The following is a 22583-nucleotide window of genomic DNA, read 5'->3' as shown; positions in this document are numbered from 1 at the left end:
ACTTCTAGGTGTATCCAGATGGCATCCGACACATACGAGCAGACAAAAGAGTTAATGAGTGGAAGACTCCTGGCAAGAAAACGATTGTGAAGTGTGCAGTGAACCAGCGACAAGTGGTGATCGCCCTGACTGGGGGAGAGCTGGTCTATTTCGAGATGGATCCTGTATGTTACTTGTTTTGTTCTGCTGGCCCTGTGTTATCTTCCATTATGGTTCTTGGGGTGGGGTTCTGTTGTTGTGCTTAGGCAGTGTTATTAGTGTATGTATCTTAAGCATGCATGGATTCACAAGAAAGAGAATTGAGACTCTATAAAGTGTCCACAAACAAGACAGTTTGGCCCCTTTTTTAAAGATTAAGGACAAAAACTAGGAAATCTAATTCAGATTACAGTTGTGAAGTCTCTTGAAAGCCAAACAGCTTGTTTTGTACCTCATCCATCTTCTAATGAATATTAGGTAAAGAATTCTTTTATTTTCTTCTGTCTCGTTTCTCTTTTTGTTTTGTTTTGTTTTGTTTTGAGATAACAGTATAATGAAGAATTCTAGGCTGGTGTCAGACTCACAGCAGTCCTCCTGTCTCAACTTCACAAGTGCTGTGATTAGTCATGAGTTAGTTACTATTCCTGATTTTGCTATTTTATATGAAAATGTATCCAGAACTTACCTTCTACAAAAATCTCTAGTAGACTTGAGATTTTTGTTGCTGTTGTTGTTGTGACTGTGTTTGAATTGGCTTTGGTGTATTAGGAAAGGGTTTTGTTTTTGAGATGGTCTCATGTAGACTAGATTGGCCTTGACCCTGTTCCTCTGTCTCCCCTTCTGTTTCCCATGTGCTAGGATTATAATCTTGCATTACCACAGCTGGCTTTGTTCAGAGTTCTCATGATGAGAACAGATAAATGGTTTTATAAATTTGTTTCTTAGTCTAGGTTAGTGTTTATTAATGCTATATCCTGCTTTTTTTCTTTCCCTCTGGGGCACTAACCTGTGAAGTTGATTTTGGGATCTGAAATGGTGAGATTCTTGGTCACTGACTTACTAAAAAGTGGAGTGAGATATAACAGGGTTAGCAGTGTTGCTCAGTTGATAGATCTCTAGCACTGTATAAACAGGGTGTGTTCAGACCTTTGTCATCTCAGAACTCAGGAGGCCCATGGTCTCAGGTTCATCCTTGAACGTAGCTAATAATAGTTACATGAAACCCCATCTCAAAAGCAAAAAGAGGGGTGAGAGAAGGCAAAAAATAAAATAAAAAAGTCTTAACAGCCCATCTTCCTTTCCTAGTCCAGAGCTACAGGGTGAATTGTAACACAGAGACCTATTTTATTTTTCTTCCTGTAGTCAGGACAGTTGAATGAGTACACGGAGCGGAAAGAGATGTCAGCAGATGTGGTGTGCATGAGTCTGGCCAACGTGCCCCCTGGAGAACAGCGCTCTCGGTTCCTGGCTGTGGGGCTGGTGGACAACACTGTCAGAATCATCTCCCTCGACCCATCAGTGAGTGGCATCTTAGTATTCTGGGTGGTCCCTAAGCACCTGGCTCCCTAAAATCTGTGTCTATTGTCTTTCTCTCCTTCTCTCCCCCTATCTTGTCCAGCAGTGAGATCCTAGGCACCCAGTTTGGTGAGGTGGACGCTGCCTCCGCCTTTGATTCCCATAGCACACCTCAGGATGTTTAAGGATGTTGATCTGTGGCTATTATGTATTTCTTCATCAAAAGACTTGAATCCCTTTTGTAGTGTTTTCGATTTTATCTATGTTATTCATGTTTTGCTTGCATGTTTGTATCAGGAGGTTATCCAAGCCAACATGTAGATCCTGGTAGAGCAACAAGTTCTTTTAACCACTGGAGCCTTGCCTTCAGTTTAAAATCCTAAGACTGGTGATTAAAAAGCAATTTTACTTGTTATAGGGCCTAATATGACTTTCTTACTTTGACCATTATCCACTTTGACAGAAATAAACAAGAGCTCCCCAAAACTTACTCTGAGATTTAGATTTAATAAGCATCTACTGTCTCAGTTTTCTTTTGGGGTTTTCATTTTCCTCAACAAAGAACCTCCTTCAATCCTAGCAGATTTCTGTGAGTATGTGTTTTCCAGAATTGTCTCTTACAGCAATTTTTCCTCCCCACTTCCGTTCCTTAGGACTGTTTACAGCCTCTGAGTATGCAGGCTCTCCCAGCCCAGCCTGAGTCTCTCTGTATTGTGGAAATGGGTGGGACTGAGAAACAAGATGAGCTGGGTGAGAGGGGCTCTATTGGCTTCCTGTACCTGAACATTGGACTACAGGTAAGCTGTGCAGGGGCTCACATTGCTGTAAGGCCTTCTTTGGTATCAATCAGCCTGTTCTTTATCCAGTCTAAGCATTTCCTCTGCTGTGGTTCTAGATAGTCACCTTGGGAACTCATCATTAGTGCTGTCAGAGACTGATTTTTCTCAACACTTAGAACAGGTTATAGCACACACAGAGTCTTCATAGCTGGTAAAAATGCTTTGTGATAGGTGTTTTGGTTTGGAATTAAATGAGTCTTCAGTAGTGACCTGTAGTTCCCATAGTATTCTAGTCTTTTAAAGTGAATTCCTCCCAGTTCATAATTGACCACATTAGCTCTAGTGTGTAGAAGCCTGGATGTTTCTGTAGCCAAAGGAGATGAGTTTTGTCATGGCACACAAAGCAGGAACCTAGTGTAAACTAGCATCAGTGCTCTCACGGTGCTGTGTGCCTTACTTCCTGAATCAGGACCTGCAGAGACATTAGTTAGATGGTGGACTTGAGCTTTTTCAGTTTTAGTTTCATACTTTAAAATGCTTGGGCATGAGACACACAAATGAGTCTTCATTTTCCCTTTTAAAGGAGTATTTTACAGCAAATCTAAGGCAGTACCTCTTCCCTCCTATACTGAGTAATGTTATCTCTACAGTGTTTGGCTTTAAGGAACTAGTCATGTCATACTCACCAAGATTAGTAACACTTTCTGAATATCTGATACTTTGCATGTTTTAATTTCCTCCTGAAAAATCAGTTAGTGAAGACTGTAGACGTTTACAGCAGTTACTCATTCGTAAGTGGTCCTACTCTCTCTGTTGCATCCCATTGGAGGTGCATGATGTTGAAATGTTTGTAATCAAGTCTGTAAGATAAATTGAGGTTTATTCCTTTGCTCTAAACATACTTTGTACAGGAAAAGGATAATGGCTCTCTCCCAACCCCTTCTTCAGTCACGAATTTTACAGTAGGAGTTAGGATTACAGCAGTCATTCTAGTTGAGTCTGATGAAGTAGGGATTTTGTTGCTTGGAGGTAGATTTTTATTTTTTAACTACATAAATTTGTGGGTATTTTCTTCTTCAAATTGCTGTCATCTCTTAGATTTTTGTTTGCTTCATTTTTGATTGTGGTTTCCCTTGAAATTCGTTTATTTGATGCAGCTATCTTGCCTGCCGTCTTGCACAATTAGGTAACTGTTTGCATTGGGGATGTTCTTGCTTCAGCCTTGAATCAGTCGTCCCTTGGAACCCTGTTCCTTTATGGAAAATGAGGCTTAGAGGTACCATAGTCAGTACATCCCAGCCTTTAATTGTTTGTTGTTTTCTTTGTTTTGTTTTTTTGCAGAGGTCTGCTTTTAAATTATAAAAAGTATTTAACTTAAATGATTTGGGGGAGGGAGGTGAGATGGGGTTTCTTGACCCCTGGCTGTCCTGGAACTAGCTCTCCAAACCAGGCCTCAAACCCCGAGATTTTCCTGCCTCTGTTTCTTGAGTGCTGGGCTTAAAAGACATGCACAATCCCCACCTGGCTTAAATGAAATATTTCTTAATGTACAGGAAATGTATGGATAATGAGAAGTGGGTCTTGCCAGTAGATGCTTAGTAACTAGGAGAGAATGAGTGAATTCCTGATTGTTGGGTGCCGTGACCTGTTTTATGTTGTTTTCGCCACCAAGTCATATCTTTGTCTTCTACTAAAGTAGCAAAAGGAAAATCTCACATAAAAGTTCCCATCATAAAAGGAGGCTTTACCTGTTCTATCTTTTCCACTAGAACGGTGTACTGCTGAGAACTGTCCTAGACCCTGTTACTGGGGACCTGTCTGACACCCGCACTAGATATCTGGGGTCCCGTCCTGTGAAACTCTTCCGGGTCCGGATGCAAGGCCAGGAGGCTGTAAGTAGTCAAAAGACATTTGGATGTTGGTACCACTGTGAACTTCTGACTAATTCACTTTGTAGGTTGATGTTAGTTTCACTTACATAGGAAATTCTGGGTTCTTTGGAGTTTTCTAAAAGATGGTCCATGAGATGGCACTGAGCATTATGAGGTTATAGGAAGTTTGAATATTGATCTTTGAGTCTATTTAGGCTTAGCTATCTGAGATGGAAAAGGATTATAGTGATCTCATGAGTCTACCTAATAGGAATGAGAGCCTATTCTTTGCAGTTCAGAGTTAACACTGCCACTGCTGTGCTAGTTCTTAAATGTTACCTTATTCACATCTACAGCTGTCCAACCTTGTAATTTATACCCAAGGGAACAAGTCAGTCCAGAGAAATGTGATTGATAAAGCTTGCTTTTTCTTTTTCTTTTTACTTATTTTTTTTCCTTTCTTTATACAATAAGCCATGTACTGCCTCTTTGGGCTCCCTTTGTTTAATGTGGCTTTGTAGACTTCTAAAATTTGAGGCCAAAGTTGGGTTGTATTGGTCAGTCTACCGTGTATGAGCTTGTCCAGTCTGATTGGAACTCTTCCTCCCCAGGTTCTGGCTATGTCCAGCCGCTCGTGGCTGAGCTACTCTTACCAGTCTCGCTTCCATCTCACCCCTCTGTCTTACGAGACCCTGGAATTTGCATCAGGCTTTGCCTCTGAACAGTGTCCCGAGGGCATTGTTGCCATCTCCACCAACACTTTGAGGTGAGAAAATACTGCCGGGCAGTGGTGGTGCACGCCTTTAATCCCAGTACTCCAGAGGCAGGAGGATTTCTGAGTTCCAGGACAGCCAGGGCTACACAGAGAAACCCTGTCTCAAAAAAAAAAAACAAAAAGAAAAAGAGAAAATCCTCAGGCTTGAAGCCCAGCAGGAAGCTTTTGTGCCAAGTCCTCAGCCTGTGGTTCTACCAGAGTTGGAGGAATTTGTAGAGATGGCTGAGAACAACCTTTCACCAGGAAAGAGTGTTGCAGCTGAAATTTAGTTTGGCTCAGGCGTTTAGAAACTGTGAGCCAAGTTTGAATTTGGCATTTAGCTTCTGTTTAGACTTTAGGAGCTAAGTTGTAAAACTAGTCTTGCACTTTAAGATTTTTGTTTCCTGGTGAAATGGTCACATCCCAAGACTAGTTTTAGAACAAGTGTTAAATCTGTATTTACCTATAGAATTACCTTTTTTTCTTTTTCCTTTTTTTAGCCATGGTTTCACCATGTAGCCCAGGGACATATTACATAGATCAGCTTGGCCTCAAACTCATGGAGATCCACTTGCTTATGCTTATTGAGTACTAGGATTAAAACCTCGTTATTTATTTTTCATGACAGAATCTTACTAGGTAGCCAATGCTGGCTGGCTTCAAGATCAAATTTCAGGTGCTCACTTGGGCTCCCCCCCAGAAGGAAGGGTGCCTTGGTGGATTGGGACCAAAGACCACACACACTGCAAAGAGTTAGGCCATGTAACAGACCTTTTGTGAGAGGTTTACTGAAGGGGGGGGGGGTATATGGAGGCTGCCTCTGAGTGAGGGTGGAGGAGAAAAGAGGATATAGGCCATGAAGGCACTGGCTTATAAAATGGTACAGCACATAGGAAGAATACACAACTCATGGTGACAATGGAAATACGTTGCAGTTAGTGGCCACTGTAGCTTATTGAAGTTGTAGTTACTGAACTGTAGATACTAAAGGTGGAATTGGGCATTTCCAACATGTTCAAATATGCCTTCATCAATTGCAGCCCAGGGCTGGAGAGATGGCTAAGCTGTTAAAAACACTGGCTGTTCTTCTAGAGGACCTAAGTTCAGTTTCCAGCAACCACAAGATGGCTCACAACCATCTGTAATGGGATCTGATTCCATCTTCTGGTGTGTCTGAAGAGAGCAAGAGTGCACTACTCAGTTACATAAAATAAATAAATAAGTTGGGCGGTGGTGGCGCATGCCTTTGATCCCAGCACTTGGGAGGCAGGGGCAGGTGGATTTCTGAGTTCAAGGCCAGCCTGGTCTACAGAGTGAGTTCCAGGACAGCCAGGGCTACACAGAGAAACCCTGTCTCGAAAAAAAAAAAAAAGAAAAGAAAAGAAAAAAAAAGTAAATAAGTCTTTTCTTTTTAAATGCACTCCTAGAATAGAGACAGACGTGTGAGAATTATGAGTGCTTGTGAAAAAACTCCAAGGGTCTGACCTCAGTTTCTTCTTGGAGTGTATTGTGTTCCTTCCAGGTGTAGCAGATAGGAGTGAGCTGAGCAGTCGTTGTTAACTCATGTGCCTCTATGAAACAACATGGTTTTTGCCGTTTGTGTTGTCCTTGGGATTGAATACCTTACTCGTGTGACTCTTCTTAACCTTCAGGGTGTAAATTGTCTGATGTTCTGAATAAAGTTGGCTGTCACATGAGAGTTTGGCCTCCTTTTTAGACCCCATTCTCCCAGGTTCACAGAGAGCCTCCTGTCTCTTTTTCCTTAGCATAGGGATTACGGGGTACTGCTGTGCCCTGCCTTTTAAGTGGGTTTTAGGGTTCATAATTCAGGTCATCGTGGTTCCATACAAATACTTTACCAACTGAACCTTCTCCATGTCCCCTTGAACTTCATGTTATTACATTAACTATGCAATAGTAAGGGTTTGACAGTGTCAGTGCAAGGTTCTAGTTCAGTGTGTTTCAGTGGTGAAAACACAATTGCAGTGAAAAGTGGGATGTGTTGCTGAAGGGGAAATCTTCGTGGATCTCCTTGTCGTGTACGGTGGTCCTTTAAGCGTACACAGTTGTTATCGTGTTACCTTATGTCGTTAGGGCATATGCAGCGACTGTTAATGCTTCATTTCATCAGCTGAGCTGAGTGAGCCAACGCCTTTAACTCTCTTGCCTATTACCATAGGATTTTGGCTTTAGAGAAGCTTGGTGCTGTCTTCAATCAAGTAGCCTTCCCATTGCAGTACACACCCAGGAAGTTTGTCATCCACCCTGAGAGTAACAACCTTATCATCATTGAGACGGATCACAATGCCTACACTGAGGCCACAAAAGCTCAGAGAAAGCAGCAGATGGCTGAGGTAATTACTCTAACCTTCAGAGGGGCAATTTCAAAACGCCTGCCTGTGAAGTTATTTAGAAAAGTTTAAATTTAGAAACCACCTCTAATTCTCTTCTCCCTGCCACATACACACTGCTTTGGAGACAGGGTCTCAGACCATAACCCTGGCTTGCCAGGAACTCTTAATGATCCTGCTATTCCCAGCTTTCCAAGGGCTGGGATTCTATGTGCACTGTCACATATAGCTGTAGTCTTTGCTTTTTGTTTTTTGAGACATTTTGCTATCCACCATGTAGACCACACTGGCCTTGAATTTATAGGGATTTGCCTGTATCCCCTGAGGTGCTGGGGTTAAAGCTGTACACTACACTACACTTGGCTGTCTTTTTACTTTTTAAAGAACCAGGGCTTGTGGTGTGTAGCCCAGTGGTAGGATTCATGTCTAGCATGTGCAGAGCTCTAGGTTAGATTCCTAGGACTGAAAAACAAGGGTAAAGTGGGTTGGACCCTAAAACTATAAACCAGCCCCCCTTTCTAGGATCTTTAAGCAAAGTTTTTTGCCCTATTTCTATTTCTCCCTTTTACAAGCTTTTTTTGTGACCTGGGACAAATATGCTGACCTTGGTTACTCAGAATTCAGTTCCCTGTGTAGAACTGTTTTCTGGTCCTTGAGCCTCCACAATAGGGTGTGTTACATGATGCCTGGATTCCAGCCCTGACAGCACAGCTTTCAGATTTCCCCTCAGCACCAGCTCATCAAAAATTATTTGCCAGCAAAAACCAACTAGCACCAAGCATGCAGAAATCATACCTAGTCTAAGACAACTAGTCTTAGCCAGGGAAACCTGGAGATGCTATGTGAATCAACCAGGTTTTCATTTCTGAGTTTTTAGACATGAAAATATTTGTCACAGTTAATGTTCTCTTTGGCATTTTTTTCTCAGATAAAACTACTAGGTTTTTTTTTTCCTTTTAATGATCTTTTTATTTTGCATTTCTCCCTTGAATCTTTTTTTCCTCCCTTTTAAATTGTATATCTAAGTGTTTGAGTGCAGACCTGAACATCGTGTCTGCTGCACCATTTGTTGAAGCTAAGTACCTGTCAGGTCACAAGTGCCTCTACCAGTGGGACTGTTTGAAGGCCCTTCCTTTCGAATCTCTGTTTGAGGGAACCGTGGTACTAGGCAACAGTCTTCTTTGCTACTTCACATCTCATCTGTTCTTGCTTTTTGGATTTAGGAAATGGTAGAAGCAGCAGGGGAGGATGAGCGGGAGTTGGCTGCAGAAATGGCAGCAGCATTCCTCAATGAAAACCTCCCAGAATCCATTTTTGGAGCTCCCAAGGCTGGCAACGGGCAGTGGGCCTCTGTGATTCGGGTGATGAACCCTATCCAGGGGAATACACTAGACCTTGTCCAGTTGGAGCAAAACGAGGCAGCCTTTAGGTAAGGACCTGAGGGCAGTTGGGAGTTTGGTGGTGTGAGCAGGGTTCATGGGGTTTTAACTAATGCCTGACTTTGCCTTCTTGGTCTATTTTTAGTGTGGCAGTGTGTAGGTTCACCAACACTGGTGAAGATTGGTATGTGCTGGTGGGTGTTGCCAAGGACTTGATACTGAGCCCTCGATCTGTGGCAGGGGGCTTTGTGTATACGTACAAACTTGTGAACAACGGGGAGAAGTTGGAGTTTCTGCACAAGGTGAGAACAAACCTTCAAATCTCTTGGATCTTAGATCTTACTGAATTCTCCCATTTTTGCCCTAAGCTTCTGGGTCAAGTCTTTTATTTGTTTTGGTGTGTGTGTGTGTGTGATCAGGTTGGCCTTGAGCTCAAAGATGATCTTACCTCTGCCTTCGGAGTGCTGGGATTACACCACCATGCTGGGCTGGTCTTTTACAGACGAGCTGTTGACTCTGACTCATCTTTGTAGCATTTGGAACATACTAGGACCTTCATGCTTCAGTGATGTTCCTGTGCCTGCCACAGGAAGCTGTGCTCTCACCACTTTCAGTGTTAAGAGGCACATAATGAATGGTCCCTTGTTTCCAGTGTTACTAAGCAGTTAAAGAATTAGCATGTCTAGGAAGTTAGAATTTAATAGTATTTAATAGAAGCAGTTTCTGTTTGGGAGAACAACATTCTGAGGTCACTGTGCAGTGTAAACACCCCTGAAGCATGTACTCTAAAATGTAGGGGTTTATTGTTCCTATTTTACTATAACATATTTTAAAAAAAAAAAAAAAGATTTTATTGATATATGTGAGAATACTCACTGTCATCAAACACCAGAAGAGGGTATCAGGTTGTGAGCCACTGTGTGGATGCTGGGAATTGAACTGAGCACGTCTGGAAGAGCAGTCGGTGCTTTTAACCACTGAGCTTAATCTCTCCAGCCCCTACAATGTACTTTTTCAAAGGGCTGTTTTATGTTCTGGCCTCTATTCTGACAGTACCTAAATCTGTCTGCTTCCTCTGGGGAATAGAATATATACTTTATATACTAGGCATCTCTTCATAGAACTAAGATGTCACACTTCTCAGTAGCGTTTTTTTCTCGTCCCTCCACAAACCTCAGTGGCTTCTTGGATGTTAAGGCTTTGCTGTAGTTCACTGTGTTAGTAACTAGTACAGGGCAGAGCAGCGTTTACCAGGCACTAGGAATGCTTCTCCTTGGAGGCATTCCTGCTGGGCCCCTGTTTTTACTCAAGGCCTTGTCTTAGGGATTCATTGTAGCATTTGCTCTAATGCTTTGTTGTAGGGATTCATTGTTGCAGTTGCAGTGTGTTTGTATGGTGAATAGACTGAGTGTTGTTTGCTGCCTGTCTTTCTAGTTGATACTTACAGAAATAGTTCTGTGTCCAAGGTCTGGGGAGTGTGGCTGAAGGCTGTCACTATATTCTTCTCATAGACTCCAGTGGAGGAGGTCCCTGCTGCCATTGCCCCATTCCAGGGGAGGGTACTGATTGGTGTCGGGAAGCTTTTACGAGTTTATGACCTGGGAAAGAAGAAGTTACTTCGAAAGTGTGAGAATAAGGTAAGTGTGCTGTTGTGGGGCAGATTGATAGCACCAGTTCTTAAAATCATTTATTGAGAGTGTCTTGAAAAGGCAGTAGGTGATCTCATCTCTTGGTTCTTAGCTCCTCCAAAAGAGCTTCCTATCCTGACTTAGAATTTAACTAGGAGAGTTAAACATGTATTTCCACCATTCACAGCTTCTGTGGGCATAGTAGTAAACTCCCATTATCCAAGCACTGAGGAAGCCCAGGCTGGAGAACTGTAAGTTCAAGGCCAGCTGGGGTACATGGGGACCCTCTCTCAAAAAGCCAAACAAGATACCACAAAATGGATCAACAGGTTAAGGCAGTTGCTACCAACCTTGATGGCTCGTGTTGGACTCCTGGGACCTTCATAGTGGACGGAGTCATCCTCTGACCCCTCTTGTGCATGGAGTACACATACACAATTAAGGAAAATTAAGCCAAATAAGGACCAGTGCTGTAGCTCCGTGGTAGAGCGTTTGCTCAGCGTGCATATGGCCCTGTGCTTAAAACTCCAGAATCGCATTCCACCCTTACTCCCATAATGACTCATAATCTTCAGTACTTACTATAGATTGTTGTAGTTAGGGAAAGCTGGGCTTTTAGATTCTGAATCCAAGGATCACACAAATTGCTATTTTTGTTTTTCCCTAGCATATTGCCAATTACATATCTGGGATCCAGACAATTGGTCACAGGGTAATTGTGTCTGATGTCCAAGAAAGTTTCATCTGGGTTCGATACAAGCGTAACGAGAATCAGCTCATTATCTTTGCTGATGACACCTATCCCAGATGGGTCACCACTGCCAGCCTTCTCGACTATGATACTGTGGCTGGGGCAGACAAGTTTGGCAACATTTGTGTGGTGAGTTGATGGTGGTTCTTTGGTTGACCGTGATATATGGGAAAGCTGGCTTAGTTAGTGGGGTGGTTAAACAAAGGAATAAGGGTTAAGTCTTTATGTTCAAGGCATCTAACCTCTCTTGGAAACCCCTTAGGCCCTGGTTCACCTTCATCCTGTTCACAGAACAGGAGTCAATAGTAATGAGTTTAAGCCAGTTCAGTGACATATACTTTTGATCAAACAGGCAAGAGGCAAGACATCCCTATGGTCTTTGACCCTGTCTCATAATATAAAGATGAGCTTAGTTTGAGCTACATTTATTTTTAACCTTTTGCTTAAAAAGGTGTGTGGTTTTCAGCCCAGCCTGATTTCTCAGTCTGTGGTCTCTTTGCTCTAAACAGTGTTGAGCCCTTGTTTGTGGCTTATTCTCTGTGGCTTCTCACTTCCTAAACAGCAGAAGACAGGCTCAAGCCTCTGACCAGGTTGCTTGCTAAGATCCAGGGCAAACTCATTCTTAGTGAGCTGTGTAAGCTTGCATGGGACTCAGTCTAAGACTGTATCACTTCTCTGTAGGTGAGGCTCCCACCTAACACCAACGATGAGGTGGATGAAGATCCCACTGGAAACAAAGCCCTGTGGGACCGGGGCTTGCTCAATGGGGCTTCACAGAAGGTAAGTTTGCCAAGAAAGGGCCAAAGAAGCAATTTTTAGCAGGTGATCCCTTGTGTGCAGCCGGCACTCCTTCACCTGTAGGACACTGGTAATATACTGAGATTTTTCATACGGTGCTTATATCACCTATCTTAGGATTTCTATTGCTGTGGAGAGACACCATGACCACAGTAACTCATAAAGAAAATCATTTAATTGGGGCTGACTTACAGTTCTGAGGTTTAGTCCATTTTCATCATGGCAAAAAGCATGGCAGCACTCAGACAGACATCAAGTAGCTGAGAGTTCTACTTCTAGATCCCCAGGGAGCAGGAAGAGAATGTCACCCTGGGTGTGACTTGGGCTTCAGATACCTCAAAGCCCATCCCCTAGAAACACAGTTCTTCCAATAAGGCCACACCTCCTAATACTGCCAGTCCCTGTGTGGCTTCCTTTTTTTAAAGATAGAATCCCAGATTATCAGATTATCCTGAAATTTGCTGTATAACCCAGGCCTTAGCCACCTAAATGCTGCCGTTATAGGCATGTATTACCCTACCTGTCTAATGGGGTTTTTAGATAGTAAGTATTAGAAATGTTTGAACTCTGCAAAGCTTTAAGTGATGGAGAGATTTAAAGAATCTTTTCCATAAGTTTTAGTTTTTAAAAGCTGGTGAATGGTGCTAGGCTGTGGCTCAGTTGGTAGACACTCATGCGTGAGGCCCGGGGTTCCATCTCTAATGGTGCAGGGGGAGAGGCGTGTGACTGACAGGCCTGGGAGCTCTTAGGAATACAGAAGAGAACTGGAAGACAAAGTTACCAAACTGTTTTTTATTTGCAGGCAGAGGTCATCATGAACTACCATGTTGGGGAGACCGTGCTGTCACTACAGAAGACCACACTGATCCCTGGAGGCTCAGAGTCCCTTGTCTATACCACTTTATCTGGAGGAATTGGCATCCTTGTCCCTTTCACGTCTCATGAGGTGGAGTTCCCCACATTGCCCTTACCTCATCTTTTCTCACATTGTTTCTCGGTGTTGAATCTGCCTCAGACGGCAAGCCTTTGCTTACAGTTAGGAGGTTCTAGAAATTGTTTAAAGTAACAGTTAAGGTACCAAGAAAACAGAATCCTGTGTTCTTTTAGGAAGGTCTTTTATGCTATGGTATAGATACAGGGTTGTATTATGACCCCAAAGCATCAGAGTAGCAGTCCACAAACTCAGAATGATGGTCTAGAAATAGCTGTCTGGTGGGACAATTACCCAGCAAGAATGGTGGCTTGGAGTTGGGCATGGTGGCACGTACCCATAATCCCAGCACTAAGTGGGCTGTGTCAAGGGGATTTCAAGTTTAAGGCCAGACTGGGCTGTGTAATGGAGACTCCGGCTCTTGAGAACTAGATGCCTTATCTGTACTCTGTTCTGCAAATCACTTCTTTCTTGGAGATAGAATCTGTTTCTTCCATTAGGACCATGACTTCTTCCAGCATGTTGAAATGCACCTGCGGTCTGAGCATCCCCCTCTTTGTGGACGGGACCACCTCAGCTTTCGTTCTTACTATTTCCCTGTTAAGGTAAGTTGGAAAAAGGAATCCTGTGCCCATTCACAGGCCTTTTCTGTTGGCCTTTGTCTCTGAGATTCAGATAGTTCTTGTCGAAGGCACCTGGTGATTCATCTGCAACATTTACATAAACATAACCTGTCTTTAAAGATAAAAACAGGGTTGGGTTTTATTCAGTGAATCAATCAATCTCTCTCTCCCTCCCTGTCCACACACACACACCAGCCCTTAGTGGGGTGTCACCTTGGACCCCCTTTTTCTTTGGACATCTTAACTTTGTTCTCCTCCCACTCTTCCATGTCTTAGAATGTGATTGATGGAGACCTTTGTGAGCAGTTCAACTCCATGGAGCCCAACAAGCAGAAGAACGTCTCTGAGGAGCTGGACCGAACCCCACCTGAAGTGTCCAAGAAGCTCGAGGACATTCGGACCCGCTATGCCTTCTGAACCCGTCTTTATCTGGGGGCTTGCCAGAGAGCCCCTCTTTTGTTCCCATTGCCAGTGTCTGGCTTTTGCCACACAGCAGGAGAAAAGTGATGTAGTATTTAAGACTGCATTGTTAAAGCCAGTAGCTCTGCACCCTCAACTCTTCCTTTTGAATGACTGGTTCCCTACAGTTGATACCGAAGTCTGCTCCTTGAACATAGTGTGTGGCCCTGAGCTTCGGTGTGGAACACAGTTTTCCTTATTCCCAAAGCCACCCCTGCATTGTGTAATTTCTGGCTCTTGTCTACTTTTGTACACATTCTTAATTTTCATTGTTTTCCTGTAAATACAGTTTTGTACAATGTTGCTTTGAGAGATGGAGGGAGGCAAGCTAAGGTGCAGCCAGGCTGGTTGCAGTGTGGCTCAGTTCTGCCCTCAGAACCCTCCTGAATATATAAAACTAGTTTTTAAGGTGTCCGGTGTGTGTAGTTTTTGTTGTTTTGTTTTTTAGTCTTTTTCCTGTGAGTGAGAATTCTGGAGAAAGGCTTGAGGCCTAATTAGAATAATAACTGGATCTTTTACTTTTGCTGTTGTGTGGACATCATGGCTCTAGTGGCTTCTTAGTGTGTCTTGGTTTTTTGCTGTGGAGATAGAACATGAGTTCACTGACCATGTAAATGTAACCCCACTACTCATGGATATTAAAGAGGGTGTTTTCCCTTTCCCTCAGATTTTTGCCACTGTGAAATCTTAGAATGTTATATTTGGTACAATTCCCAGTTAAGGAGTCTGATTTCACAGTGCCTGCCTAAGTGGCTCCTGAGAATTTAGGCCTGGTGACTAGGAGTGACTGAGGACAGATGTAGCTACATCCTCACCTCTCCTGGAGAGAGTCATGTGGGCCCTGCATAGAAGAAACACCCCAGAGGGGAGTGGCTATAGCACATGTCTGGGGAGATTGCAGACTGGCCTTGCGGGGTCAGCTTATAAGGAAGGACTTGCCACCATCATTCTGCCCAGAAGTGGCCTCATTTCAGAAAAGACATCATTGGAATTCCTCCTGGCTAGCTTTATGGGAAGCTTTAAGATAGCCCTTTAGCACATTGAATCTGGAGATTGCCCCAAGTCTCAATAATTAATCAATTTGAATTCCCTCACTCTTCTGCCTAAATGAACTAAACTTTCTGCGTCTCTCAACCAGGTAAGACCCAGACTGGGAATACTTACACATAACATGGTTTCTTGAGATGGGGGTCTCTAATGCAGGCTGTCCCAGACCCTCAGAAAGTGACTCGAGCTGCTTTGCCACTGCCTTTTAAGAGCTGGAGAATTGAAGGCATGGGTCAGAACCACACTTTGGAGTCCAGATACCATCCTCTGAATCTCTAATCGTGGCCTGGGTCGAGCATTAGGAACCTCCCTCAGTGTTGCTGGGAATTGAGGCTCAGCTGTTGGCATGAGCATAGGGCTTTGAATTGGATTGGGGATACCAAGTTCATTTTTCACCTAACTGCATCCCTGACTCGATGGCATCAGACTGGGACTCTGGCTTCAGTGCCAGCATTCCGCGGCCTCCTTGCTAAGGTCTGACAAAGGTACTCCTAACGCAGTAGCAGCCGTGTAAGGAGAAACAGAAAAGACCCAGAATCAAGGTTTGTCAACACTGAGCCTGTACCGCCTATTGGTTTGTTAATTACCAGGGAAAGGAAGGACAGTTCTCCAGCATCAAGGTGAAGGCTTGAGTATGGAAGAGGAGCTACTACTGCCCAAGGACCTATAAAGGATGTTAGCAGGAGTCACCACTCCTGACGCTTGGCTTTTAATCCTAGCCCTTGGGTACAAACACAGGCAGACCTTTCTTTGCATTCCAGGTCAGCTAGGGATCTATGCAGTGAGACCCTGTTTAAAATACACAAACTCACAACACGTTTCTAACAAATAGGTGAGGCTGAATGACTTAAGGGGACACCGTGGCTCTTGGAGTGGATTGAGCAGGCAGGTAGATAGGGAACTGCCTTTAGCCTTGTCAGAGAGGCTATTAGGGACTGAGAAAAGGAGGGTCATGTCAGGACCCTGAGTCATTGTTTTACTCCTCCCTCTGTAAATCCCCTGCTACTTGGATCTAAGAAACTTTGCCGAGCCGCCTTCGCTTTCCCCTGACCTCACGGGGCAGAGGGTTTGCAGATGTTGCTTCCTTTGGAAGATCTCTTGCCAAGAATAGCATTCCTGTGGGGAGGGGGTTCAAGTTGGCCTGCTCCTGGAATGTTGCTGTTTTGGGTTTGTGTAAAATGTATTGCTAGCAGGACAGCTGCTGGAGCTGGGGATGGTACTCCTGGTTCCCTGGCTCACAGGGAAAGAGAGAGAGGGCTGATAGTCAGGATGTTGGCTGCTCCCAGCCTTTCTTGAGAGCCGGAAATGCTGAGGTATCTTTTTCTTTCATCCACCCGGGCTTTCAGGATCTGTTAATTCCTTGCTTCTGTTTTCTATTCAAAGTAGAAATGCCGTGTTTGCATGAGTCACCCAGTCCTTCATCTACATATGAAATACTGTATGTATGTGTATATTTTAAGTTTATGCATGCTTAATATCTTGAAAGCTTGTTCAAAAAATGCTGTGGGAGGGCAGATTGCTCAGTGTGGGGCACATGGTAGCAATTCAGTGAACACTTAGACCTGTGGCTGTTGTATTTGGGGTCCTGAGTTCTAGTGAACTGAAGACAGCACAAGCCAGCAGAGCTGTTTCTTGGGAAACTTGAAAAGCCAGCATTGGAAATGCTATCCCTAGGTTGGAGGGGAGGGTGTGGATAACCTGACATTCTCCCACTCGGGACCGTGAGCATAGTCTTGAAGCCTTGAACCTAGAAGAACTTAGGGCCATGTCTGATTTCCTCAAGTCAGAAAGCTTGGGAACTTATGGGGTGGGGGGAGAACCCAGGAAATCCCAAGTCTAAAAGCAGAGGCAGGGTTGACAGTCAATGTGTCACATTGGGAAATGAGAAGAAACAGAAACGTGTCACCATGGCTCTTGACCCAGCTCGAACATAGAACTTGTCTAGGTATCAGAATAGACACCTGGTAACCCACCCAAGAGCCTTTTGAGTATTTCTGAGTCTGGTGTAATCAGACCTAAACCTCACTAGCTGTGACTAGTGTTTGTTCAAAGCAAAACAGCAAGCATTAGTTGAGTTTAGAAATTACAGCTTTAGAAAACAGACAGATGAATGTCCGCCTTGAGGTGGCTGAAGGGCTGTCTTCACCATACCCTGCCGGAATCCAGAGGTGGCCAGCCTCTGTTTCTGGCCCTTTCCTGGCTCTCACATTTGCAACCCACAGACCCACCCAGCAGGCACAGCCCCTTCTGAGAGACTAATTGTTGAGATTTTCCTTGTTGGGTTTTGTTTTTTACATTTTACTTAGTGGGCATATATAGACATGTACATAGTCTCTTCCATGTGGGACTTTCAGATCAAACAGGTTTTCAGGCTTGGCAGCAAGTTCGTTTACTGACTGCATCATCCGCCAGCCCAAGAGTTGGTCTTTGATAAGGTTTGGGAAGAGTTTCATAGGCTCCTTTTGAAAGGCTGGAGTAACGTGTATGAATGGGACAAGTGCTAATATTTACTATGGGCTTCAGGGACTGGTGCTGTCTGAGACACACACTGGGGACTCTGGCCTTTAGGTAGGCCAGGTTGTAACTAGAGAAGGCAGCTTTGCTCATGAAGCTTGGAGAAATATCTGCTAGAGGCCATGTGGCAAAGAAATCTGTGGAAAAGCAGTTGACAGTGGAGTCTGATGACTTACTTGAATGTGGCTGTGGTAACAGGAGTGTTGACTGTCCTGAGCTCTGCAAGACCTGATGCCATCTTCATCCTGAATCACCAGCCTATAAATTGAGCACTTGGAGGAAAGAAAGGACAGCACACCAGGTCCAGAGACTCTGAAGAGTGGCATCTTGTGGCTGTGTCCCCATCTCTACCTCTTCTGCCTGACAAACAGCCTTGACAGAGCTTTTGTGCAGGGCCTTTATGGTGTGGTCCCAGTAGCCACTGCAAGGGGGGCGGTGGTGTGTGGAGAGTTAGCTGGGTGCATACCAGTGTGGGCACATTGTCTTCCTGCAAGTTCAGGGAATCCAGTTCTCTCAATCTAATTAAGAAAGCCTTTCTTGAACAACACCATTCATTAGCATTTAGAATAGGGCAAGCCCTTGTGTCCAGACCAGCATTCCCAGACTAAGCTGTGTGGAGTCCCTTGAGTGAGTGGCCCTTTACTGAGAGAGCCTGTGTTTAAGTTGAGGAAAGCTAGTCTTCCTCCCTTGTTGATAACGATGCCTTCAAGACACCACCACTACCATTGCTATGTCTAGCGGTGGAAGAGCTGAAGGATGGGAGTCACCGCCTGTAACTACAAAGACAGTCATAAAATTAGGGAAGAGTGGTGGCACACGCCTATAATCATAGCACTATAAAGTCAATCTCTAGACTAATTTGAAGCTAGCCTGGGCTATATTGGGATACTTTTTTTTTTTTTTTTTTTATAAAAGGTTGCAAAGAAAGAGATGCTGTCCCTGCTGCACAGCTGTCACTATTACCAGGAAAGCAAAAGTGGCTATGTCTGCAGGTGTGGCTCAGTCTTCAGAGGTTCCCATGAGGGTTGTCTCAGGCTTTGGCGTTAGACCTCAGTAAGCAGCTGTGTGTGTTCTTGGGTAAACTACCTCCCTGCGCTCAGGTCTTGTCTGTAGACAGGTTAACTGGAGCCAAACAAAACAAACAAACAAACAAAAAACTCTCCTAGGTCCCATCAGCTGTTCTCAATTTTGTTATGAAAGAGGTATTCCACGTATTAAGGAGAGGACCTGGAATTCCCCTAAAAACCAGTCCAACCTACATAGAAACTAAAGATACCCCCAGATTCTAAAGACACCCCCAGATTCACCCTCAGGGCTGTCCCCTTGCCTTGACTGACTGGCTTGATGCTCCCTCCTACTCCACACTCCAAGACAGGCTGGGGCCATGTGGCCCCGCCCCACCCTGCCCTTGTTGAATCCGGTTCTAGAAACAAATCTGAGCTGCTGTAGCGTGTGTCCCCCGCCCTCCGAGGAGACTGTAGGCTGAACACACAACAGCCTGTCCCACACAGCATTTACTGCCACAGCCCCCAAGGCACCTGCTCCAAGCTTTGAGTTGCTCAAAGCTTCTGCTGACAGCGACCGGCGACCATAGAAGCCCACATCCTGGCAGGTGAGCAGGTAAGCAGAATGGATGGGTTTCTTTCACAAGGCTGCTCCCTCCCCGTCGCAGTCTCTGAGGGCCGATTTAACAGCCAGAGAGACTTGAGCCCCAGTTGATAAGGTGCTGGCTAAGAAGCTCTGAAATGGTATGAACTCTGCTGCGGGTTTCTTTTTTTTTTTTTTTTTTTTTTCAACCAATGATTTCGCAGCCTTGCGGGAGAAAAATAGAGCCGTGTAACGATCAAATTGACTTACCTGTGTTTCCGTCCGGGTTCTGTCAGTTGGCAAATGCAATCTCTGAGTGCTTTTGGCTTCCTGGAACTGAACATTGCTTTAGCTCTTTATACCTTATTGTGCCATGTGCATGAATTACTACTTGTATGAACTTCCTTGTCAAAAATTAATTGAGGCTAGCTGGCATGGTGAGAGGCACTCCGGAATGCCAGCACATGGGAGGTGGAGGTAGGAGAATTAGTCAACCCTTGATTACTTAGCAAGTTCAAGGCCAGCCTCAAATTAAAAAACAAAAACAAAAACAAAAACCTTTAAAAGAAAGGAAAACGCAGGGCAGGGGAGAGAAGTGTTTGCAGGGTGCTGAGGACCTGAGTTCTTTCTCTAGAACGTGTGTGAAGAAACACTGGGCATGTAATCCCTACGCTGGGGAGGTGGGGACAGGTGGATTCTTGGGGCTTGCAAGCTGGGCAGTCAAGCCTGCTTGGCTAGTTCCAGGCCAATGAGAGACCCTGTCTCAAAGAAAGGTGGGCAGTGACTAAAGGAATGGCACATAAAGTGATTTTCTGCCCTCTGCATTGCAACACACACACACACACACACACACACACACACGGAGAGGGGGGAGGGAGAGAGAGAGAGAGAAAGAGAGATTGAATAGGTGAGCCAGTGTTTTAGAAATTATAATGAAGTGCTTCTACTTTTACATTTTGCTGTTTGTTTGTTTGGGGGGGTTGTTTTTTGTTTTTTGTTTTTTTTGAGACAGAGTTTCTCTGTGTCGCCCTGGCTGTCCTGGAACTCACTCTGTAGACCAGGCTGGCCTCGAACTCAGAAATTTGCCTGCCTCTGCCTCCCGAGTGCTGAGATTACAGGCGTGCACCACTGCCCGGGTTTTTGTTTTTGTTTTTATTTTTAATTAAACAGGGTCTTACTGTATAGCCCTAGCTGCCCTGAAACTTGCTATGTAGACCAGGCTAGCTTCAAACTCTGCCTGCATCTGCCTCTACACCTGGCAATAGCCATTATTTTAACAATCTATGTGGCGTTTGCCACATTCACAAACTCATCTCAGAATGTCTTTGGTCCCGGTGAAGTTCAGTTGTTCTTAGAATGTTTTTGCAACCAGCGACTTGGCTTCCGTGGAGGACTGTGAAAATAAATTCCATCTCAATGAACATATTTAAACCTCCATGCCACCTCAGCCGCCTTCCACAGCATAGACCTAGGAGATCTCAGGAGGAGCAGAGAGACACCTCAGGAAGCCTGTAGGTGCCTCTTCTGGTCTGCTGTGGTGGATTGCAGGGGAAACGTGGTGCAGCATAGTGAGCCTCAGCTAAGCTGGATGGATCCCATGCGCTTTGCACCTCATGCTGGGTCTGGCAGGCCATGGGCTCTCACTACATACACCTCAAGTGCCTTTCCTGTGACATAGAAATGTGAACACCTGTGCAGAGTTGGCAATGACCCGCCACAAGTAAACATCTGTCTTTGTCCAAGCTTCAAGGAAGGTATCAAAGCAAACATCAGAGACAGGTAGAATGATGCGTTCAAGCCTGGCAGTGGTGGCACACGCCTTTAATCCCAGCACGTGGGAGGCAGAGGCAGATTTCTGAGTTCGAGGCCAGCCTGGTCTACATACAGAGTGCTGTCCAGGACAGCCAGCGTTACACAGAGAAACCCTGTCTCAAGAAAACAAACAAACAAAAACAAAAACAGCAAAACAAACAAACAAAACAAAAGACAGATGGGTTCGTTTTCTCAGCCAAAATATCTTCTTTTGATCTTTTTTAGCCTTGCTGTTCATTTTGCCTCCTCCCCAGAGCTTATTCTCCACCTAGAATAAATATCTGGGGCAAAGGGCAAGGACATCTTTGTGACAGTGCTCGTATTGCACGTGGGTTAGCTCCCTCGTGCTATTACAGGACATAGTTATTCATTTCTGGTCCCCTGGTGTTCCAGTGTGGTAGATGGGGACTTTTACTCTCAGGGGATTTTTTTTTTTCCAGGAAAGAATTGGGACCAATGTTACATCGTGTTTAATGACTTGGCTTGTATGTGCACAGCAGGCTGATCTTGAACATTCACTTAATGACTCTGTACCTTGATTTGAATATAAAATAGAGGTTAGAAAGAATATTGGGAAACAGAGGTGGCATGAATGACGCTTCTAGCATATCTCATGCCTCGGAAGCATCCAAAGGGCTCTTCCAGTCGGGGACTTTCCCTGGACCATTACTAAGCTGAACAGGATGACAAGGTCTGGGAAGGGCATGTTCTCTGCCCTTTGAACAGAATTAAGGCTGGGTGGCTGACAAGGGCTGACTCACTTTGTTAGACTTTTTTCTTTTTAATTTTAATCCCCTGCCTTTCCTGAGAAAAGCTGGATGTGAGGGTCAAGCCCCCTTGGGTGACCCTCAGGCTCAGGCCTCCTCCCCCTTCACATTAGCAGAGCCATCCTTCACATCTGTCTTAGTTACTTTTCATTGCTGCAGTAAGACGCCGTGACCAAAGCAATTTAGAAATGAGTTCAACTGGGCTTGCATTTCTGGGGTATTAGAATTTATAATGGCAGAACAAAAGGATGGTGACGGATGACCCGAGCAGCAGCTGAGAGCTCACATCTGGATCTTCAAGGCAGGAGGCAGACAGCACGCTAACTACAAACAACAGAGCCCACCCCAGCAACATACTTCCTTTGCTTAGACCACACCTCTTCATCCTTCCTAATATTCCCACAAACTGGTATCAAGTACTCAGATGACCAAAACTTTTGGTAAACAGACATTTCATTCAAATCCTCAGACCCCTCAGCCACCTACCACAGCACGGACCTAAGAGGTCCAGAAGGAACAGAGAGAGACCCCAGGAAGCCTGTAGGTGCCTCTCCTGGTCCCCACTGCACAGCTGCTGTGATGGATGGCAGGATAAACAGGTGAGCCTCAGCTAAGCTGGATGGATCCCGTGCGCTTTGCACCTCATGCTGGGTCTGGCAGGCCATGGGCTCTCACTACATACACTTCAGGTGCCTTTCCTGTGACATGGAAATGTGAACACCTGTGCAGAGTTGGCAATGAGCCACCACAAGTAAACATCTGTCTTTGTCAAAGCTTCAGGGAAAGGTACCAGAGCAAACATCAGAGACAGGTAGAATGATGCGTTCAAGCCTGGCAGTGGTGGCACACACCTTTAATCTCAGCACGTGAGAGGCAGAGGCAGGTGGATTTCTGAGTTCGAGGCCAACCTGGTCTACAGAGTGAGTTCTAGGACAGCCTGGGATACACTGAGAAACACTGTCTCGAGAAAGAAAGAAAGAAAGAAAGAAAGAAAGAAAGAAAGAAAGAAAGAAAGAAAGAAAGAAAGGAAGGAAGGAA

The 22583-nt window shown here is 44.7% G+C and overlaps 2 protein-coding genes across 7 annotated transcripts in view; both read left to right on the top strand.

Annotated features, from left to right (window-relative positions):
- Sf3b3 (splicing factor 3b subunit 3) overlaps positions 1–14232 on the top strand; it is a 35432-nt gene extending 21200 nt beyond the window's left edge. For all 3 annotated transcript variants that reach the window (XM_021170181.2, XM_021170182.2, XM_029480355.1), the window contains exons 13-26: positions 9–164; positions 1342–1497; positions 2148–2291; positions 4043–4165; positions 4756–4910; positions 7078–7252; positions 8473–8678; positions 8774–8930; positions 10140–10265; positions 10924–11136; positions 11689–11787; positions 12608–12751; positions 13237–13341; positions 13636–14232. In XM_021170181.2, coding sequence (XP_021025840.1) covers positions 9–164; positions 1342–1497; positions 2148–2291; positions 4043–4165; positions 4756–4910; positions 7078–7252; positions 8473–8678; positions 8774–8930; positions 10140–10265; positions 10924–11136; positions 11689–11787; positions 12608–12751; positions 13237–13341; positions 13636–13776 — 2100 coding nt within the window. In that variant the 3' untranslated portion in view covers positions 13777–14232. The remainder of the gene's footprint in view (positions 1–8; positions 165–1341; positions 1498–2147; positions 2292–4042; positions 4166–4755; positions 4911–7077; positions 7253–8472; positions 8679–8773; positions 8931–10139; positions 10266–10923; positions 11137–11688; positions 11788–12607; positions 12752–13236; positions 13342–13635) is intronic.
- A 4569-nt stretch (positions 14233–18801) lies between these two features.
- The window catches only part of Il34 (interleukin 34), a 65446-nt gene continuing 61664 nt past the window's right edge, over positions 18802–22583 (top strand). Inside the window, exon 1 of one of the 4 annotated variants that reach the window (XM_021169816.1) lies at positions 18802–18999. The gene's annotated coding sequence lies outside the window, so the exon portion shown is untranslated. The remainder of the gene's footprint in view (positions 19000–22583) is intronic. The other 3 variants (XM_029480362.1, XM_029480359.1, XM_029480357.1) reach the window with 3 other exon arrangements.

The sequence above is a fragment of the Mus caroli genome, chromosome 8 (genome assembly GCF_900094665.2).
Source record: "Mus caroli chromosome 8, CAROLI_EIJ_v1.1, whole genome shotgun sequence".
NCBI classification, from domain to species: domain Eukaryota; kingdom Metazoa; phylum Chordata; class Mammalia; order Rodentia; family Muridae; genus Mus; species Mus caroli.
The sequence above is the reverse complement of the archived record's forward strand: the minus strand, read 5'-3'. Positions and strand labels throughout refer to the sequence as shown.